The sequence below is a fragment of the Daktulosphaira vitifoliae genome, unplaced genomic scaffold, assembly GCF_025091365.1.
Source record: "Daktulosphaira vitifoliae isolate Bord-2020 unplaced genomic scaffold, ASM2509136v1 Scaffold_1, whole genome shotgun sequence".
In the NCBI taxonomy this organism is placed as follows: domain Eukaryota; kingdom Metazoa; phylum Arthropoda; class Insecta; order Hemiptera; family Phylloxeridae; genus Daktulosphaira; species Daktulosphaira vitifoliae.
This window is the reverse complement of record NW_026099572.1, coordinates 57,581,714-57,588,036: the sequence shown is the minus strand read 5'-3', so window position 1 is coordinate 57,588,036 and position 6,323 is coordinate 57,581,714. Positions and strand designations below refer to the sequence as shown.

General features: G+C 37.0%; 1 protein-coding gene across 1 annotated transcript in view; it reads left to right on the top strand.

Annotated features, from left to right (window-relative positions):
• The window catches only part of LOC126895264 (uncharacterized), a 45,101-nt gene extending 43,354 nt beyond the window's left edge, over positions 1-1,747 (top strand). Inside the window, exons 23-25 of the mRNA XM_050666942.1 lie at positions 1,346-1,384; positions 1,477-1,515; positions 1,619-1,747. Of these exons, the coding sequence (XP_050522899.1) occupies positions 1,346-1,384; positions 1,477-1,515; positions 1,619-1,660 (120 nt within the window). The 3' untranslated portion in view covers positions 1,661-1,747. The remainder of the gene's footprint in view (positions 1-1,345; positions 1,385-1,476; positions 1,516-1,618) is intronic.
• Positions 1,748-6,323: the final 4,576 nt, after the last annotated feature.

Sequence of the window (6,323 nt, the reverse complement as noted above, 5' to 3'; positions counted from 1 at the left end):
ATTTAATTGAAAAATTTAATTGAAAAAGTTTTATTTGTGTGCAAAAATCGCTTTTTTGAATCCTCCTTGTGGGCAAGTTTAGAGTCAGATATTCAAAAAAAATGATATCAAATGAAAGTGAAATATCTAAGATTTCATTATGCAAAAAAATTATTATAATTTGTTCATTTTTCAAAAAGTTATGGCAATTTTTAGTATTAAAATATTTTATATTAAACAGTAATTTTTACATAAAAATTATATTTTTGTTAAATTTGATGGCCATTTTCTCATAGAAGAATATTTGACGGAACAAATTTTTTTTTTTGAACTTGTAGTATTTATTGTAAACTTTAATTTAACATATATTTAAAGAATGCAGTATTTCCAGAACATTTTCAAAAGTTAGGTTGAAAAAGTTCTACTTTATATATGAATCTTTCATGTTTTAAACCACCCGGTGTAAAAGAAAATAAAAGAAATATATATAATGTATTTAGAAAAAAAAATTTTGTGTTGATACGTACATTATTCAAAAAGTTATAGCAATTTAAAGTTGAAAATTTTAAATGGATAATCGAAAATTTAAACACAAAAATAGTATTTATTTAAGTACAGCAGCCGATTGCACGTAGAAGATAAGGTGTCGGGACAAATTTTTTTTTTCATTTTATAGTACATAAATAAGCTTTAAATTGATTTATATTTAAAGGATGCAGTATTTCTGGAAAATTTTCGAAAGCAATGTTGAAAAAGCTAGTTTTTGTAAAAAAGTTGCTATTTTAAATCCCCTCTTATGAGCAGGTTAAGTGTTAGATTTTCAAAAAAATGATATCACATGAAAGGGAAATATCTAAGGTTTCAATATAAAAAAAATTATGTTGATATGTTGATTTTTGAAAAAGTTATGAAAGTTTTAAGAAATAAAAGTAAAAAAAACGTCAAAAATTACTGATTTTTAAAATTGTAATTTTTTTGGAAATTTCCTCCATTTACGGGGAACCAGGGAAAGTTTTTCAATTTTTGAGGGTAATGACTTCGAATAGATACAATTTGTGATCTTTTGACGTATTGTTGAAAGAAATCGGTTCAGTGAGAACTGAGAAAACGTGAATACAGGCACAAAAAAACAATAAAAAATAAAAAAACACATATTAAAATTAATATCTTTAAGTCACTTTTGTCAGATTTTGTAAACAGACATTAGAACTATCATCATAATAATTCGAAAAAATGTTCTCAAATTTTGTAAACCAACTAAACGTTTCATAATCTTTTGTAGTCACATATTTGATCATTATGTACAAAAATTTTTAATTTAATTATTATATTTACACTTAATCGTTAAACTTTTAAACAATTTCAGAATTACCCATCAGAAATCAGAAATCAAACCACTAAAAGAGTAAATATACTATAATAAAGTTACTACAAGATTGTTATTTTTTTATTTAATTATTTTCGAGTATTTCATTTAAAACAAATTATTTTTACCAGGTGGGAACATCACAAAAGGAAGACACTTCTTTTAGTCTTGTATGTTAAAGTTTATGATTTCTATAGAGTGCTTATTATATTATTTTATTAAAATTACATTACAGACACATGATAATCAAATTTATATTATTATTTTTTTCAGGATTTCTTTTATCGTATACATCATTGGACAAATTACCAATAATAATTACAAATAAAATATATTAATAATATGAATTGAAATAATAAATTATTTGTAACAATTAAACCTGAAGTAAAAAAAAGTATAACTCTGAAAAACAGTGTTTTATTTCACTGATGTTGTCTAATGAAAATTATTATTTTCATTCATAAAACTATTTAACCATCTGTTAACGAATATTAGGAAATTATATAACTAGGATATATAATTAGGAGTAATAATTAGAGTATATAGGGTAAGAGTTTGAGAAAGGAGTATACGAGGTAGGTGAAATGAGATGAACAATTATTCTGACATTAGTTAATTTGGTTATGATTTTAAAATTGTAATTTATTATAAACCTTTGGTTGCTATAGCAGTTTCTTCGAAAGGACAGCTCTTTTTCTTTTAATACTCATATTATATGGTCATTAATAGCTGCATCCCGTCCCCCTGAAAATATTAATAAATAACACTTATCATATTTTTTATTTACTAAAGTAAAGACATAAAAAAGAGATAAAAGATAATTATAAAAATATTAGAAAAAGTAATGGTGATATTGTAAAAAAAAAGGGTTTTTGTTTAACTTCAGTAGCCTTCGCATGTAAAATATAGGTGTCTGAGCCAATTTTTTTTTAAGGTCAGTTGTATTTATTATTGGTATGTTTTAAGTTTTGGATACTCCTACTGGCAAGGAAAGGGTCATATTTTTATATCTACAATTTTTAATCTACACAATAAATTAATAGTGGACATTAATGAGAAGGAGTCCCGAAAGTGTACATTAAAATAATAGAGGTTGTGTATGACATTTGTACTAAGGTAAAAATGTGGGTGGGGCAACAGAAGATTTTTGGGTTAGACTAGGTGTATACCAAAGTTCTGTTTTAAGCCTTGACTTATTTTCTATATTGATTGATGAAATTACTATCAAAAAACAAGGAGAAGTGCCGTGGTGCATTTTGTTCGCTGACATTATAGTGTTAATAGAAGTAAATTAACTCTTTAATGAAAGTATAAGAACATTTATTACTATGTTTTTACCACTTATATTACATACGTTTTATTTCTATTTATTTAACTCGTAATACATATTAATTAGCTTAGAGGGAGATGCTGATGTGACAATTCTATTCGTCTGTAGCCCGGAGCTACTGACGTTGAACTAACAAAGGGCAGTTGTGTTTGAGTGGACGTTATAGACATAGTTTTCAGTACTATTACTTTCGTCTTATTTATATTATTTAAAACTTAACTTTTTTTATTCAACGACCCGTCTATCACCAATTGTCATCATAGACAACTGTAGCGAGGTGTAATATATAGAAGTAATAAACACTTTTACGATTTAATAACAACTATACTATATTACAACGAACTAACAAATAACAGCGATAGACGAAGCGCGTTTAAGACAGAATGCGTAAGTGATTGACTGATCGATTGATTGACTGGAGCGACGATCTTGCCCTTAAATAGTCAGAGGAATCTTCTAGAGGCGGCGGCGGCCGAACATTCTAGAACATTCGACCGCCACACCACCCCCCTATGGAGTGGAGTTAGCTAGGGTCAAAAATGTCCGGGAATCTGACTCGGCGGCCTGAGCGAGTTGTTCGTACTGGCTGTGTTGATGGATCGGTATTAGGCGGTTGTTTTTGTTTGGGCGTATTCGGGGCAGTCGCTGGTGGAGCATGTGCCTGGCTATCGGTTGTGCTTTCGTTCACCATGAGGTAGGCAGGTTTTACTCTATCAATCGTCACCGTAACTGGTTGATTTCGAACTTTTATTGTGAACGTTTTGTCATTTCGGGCAATTACTTCGTAGGGACCTTGATATGGCGATTGAAGTGCTGCTCGAACGCCTCCCTCCCTGAGAAATACGTGTGAACAGTCCTTAAGGTCCGCAAAAACAAATGATCGTGGATTTGAGTGGCGAGATGCAGGTACTGGACGGATTTTATTCATAACACTGCGAAGACGATCTAGTAAGCTAGTAGGGTCGTTCGTACTGCTATTATCTTGATTGTCTGTGAAGAAATCACCAGGAAGATTAAGAGGCTCCCCATAAACAAGTTCCGCAGACGTGGCTTTTAAGTCTTCCTTAAACGCAGAACGTATTCCGAGAAGCACGATAGGCAGTGACTCAGTCCACGAGTCTTTTGCGTGGGCCATGATGGCTGCCTTTAGTTGTCGGTGCATTCGTTCGACGAATCCGTTTGCAGCAGGATGCCAACTGGTAGTGGGGCGAAGCGTAAAACCAAAACGTTTTGCTAAAGTTTTTAAAGTAGCTGAAACAAACTGAGTACCACGGTCAGTCGTAACGTATTGAGGTACTCCGAAGCGTGAAATCCAGCAATTGAGGAAACCCTTAGTGACATCATCTGCTGTTATACGTTCGAGTGGATACACCTCCGGCCAACGGGTGAAACGGTCGATTACCGTCAGACAGTACCTAAAGGACTGTGATGGCGGCAATGGACCGATGATATCGACATGAACATGTTTGAATCGGCGTGAAGGTGTTTCAAAGTTTCCCAGTGGGGCTGAGACGTGTCGGCTTATTTTCGATCGCTGACAGTGGACGCAGGCACGTGCCCAGGAACGGCAATCCTTTTTCATTGCTGGCCACACAAATCGTTCTGAAACTAAGTGAGCTGTTGCGCGTGCACCGGGGTGACTAAGGTTGTGTAACTGATCAAATGCGTGACGCCGGAATCGTTGTGGCAAAAATGGTCGTGGGCGTCCCGTTGACGTGTCGCAATAACTATAGGCTGAAGATCCTGGCACTAGTACCTTCTCCAAATGAAGAGATGAGTTTTTGTCAGTAAAATGTTTGAGGTCATCATCCGTGTCTTGAGATGCAGCAAGAGCTCGGTAGTCCAGCGGGAGAGACACAACTTCAATGCGTGACATTGTATCCGCGACGATATTTTCATCACCTTTAATGTGTTGAATGTCGGTGGTGAATTCGGATATGAATGTCAACTGGTTGAGTTGCGTAGGAGGTATCTTTTCTCTCCGTTGGGTGAAAGCATATACGAGTGGCTTATGATCGGTGAAAATGGTACATGGTTGTGCTTCGACAATGTGCCTGAAATACTTCACCGATTCATAGATGGCAAGCAACTCACGATAATACGCAGGCCACGCACTTTGTTTCACCGACATTTTCTTTGAAAAAAATGCTATGGGTTGCCAGATGTTATTGACTCGCTGCTGCAGACATGCGCCGATAGATTGGCTAGATGCGTCTGTGAATAGTCCAAGTCGTGCGGCTGGATGAGGATGTGCTAAAAGAGTAGCGGTCGCAAGACTTTCTTTGCATGTGGTGAACGCTTTTTCTAACTCGGGAGTCCATTCTATCGGTTGGGAACCTTTTGTCTTCGGGCCTTTGAGAATACCGTGAAGTTGTGCTTGCAGGTCGGCAGCTTTGGGAATAAACCGGCGATAAAAATTTACCATTCCCAAAAACCGGCGTAATCCTTGCATAGATTTTGGCAATGGATACTGTCGTAGGGCTTCGACGCGTTCCGGTGGCGGGCGGGTGCCTTCAGAAGATACTAGGTAACCTAGAAATTTCACCTCAGCCGAACCTAATACACATTTTTGCGGGTTAACGACAACACCGTAGTCAGAAAGTCTCCCGAAAAGAGTGCGTAAATGCTGTTTGTGGTCCTCTTCCGATTTAGAGAATACCAAAATGTCATCAATATATGCATAACAGAAGTCCAACCCATTGGTAACTTCGTCTATGAAGCGTTGAAAAGTTTGTCCAGCATTTCGCAATCCGAATGTCATAAAAGGAAATTCGTAAAGTCCGAATGGAGTGGTAATGGCTGTTTTGCATATATCGTCCGGATTAACAGGTATTTGATGGTAAGCCTTTACCAGATCGATTGTGGAAAATAGCGTGCAATTAGCCAGGTTGTGCGAGAAATCATGTATGTGTCTGACTGGATAGGAGTCTGGTATAGTTCGGGCGTTCAGCGCGCGGTAATCACCGCAAGGACGCCAGCTGTTCTCCCCTTTCGGTGCTAAATGTAATGGTGAAGACCACGGACTGCTTGAAGGTCTAGCGGTACCTGCCTTGACCATTTCCGCGAATTCCTGTTTGGCGATTTTTAGTCTACCTGGAGCTAAGCGGCGTGGGCGGCAGGCTATTGGCTGACCAGGTGTCGTAAGAATGTGGTGCACTGTTTGATGTTTTATTGTCCTGGGCAATCCGGTGGGACGTGTGATGTCCGGAAATTCTGCGAGAAGTGCAGCCCAAGGGGAAGTGTTGGCAACTGATTTTATGCTGCATTGATTTACAGAGGAAACCTTACCATTCACAGCCAAGCCTGTGACACCATCAATAAGACGTTTGGTACGGCAATCCGGCAGCAAGTGGTAGTATGCCATGAAGTCGGAACCAATGATAGGAGTACTCACGTCGGCGACAATAAAACTCCACGGGAAACTGCGTCGAAGTCCTAAATTCAAATTGAGATGGACCGTCCCGTAAGTTTTTATGGTACTGTTGTTGGCCGCGCTGAGGTCGTAATCGGTGGCATGGCGTCGTTTCCGTAGTAGCCGTTGAGGGTAACAAGATAAGTCGGAACCGGAGTCGACTAAAAATTGGCGCTTTGTTATTTGATCTGTAACAAACAGGCGGCTGCTCGGGTTCGGACAGTCTGTTGCCGCCG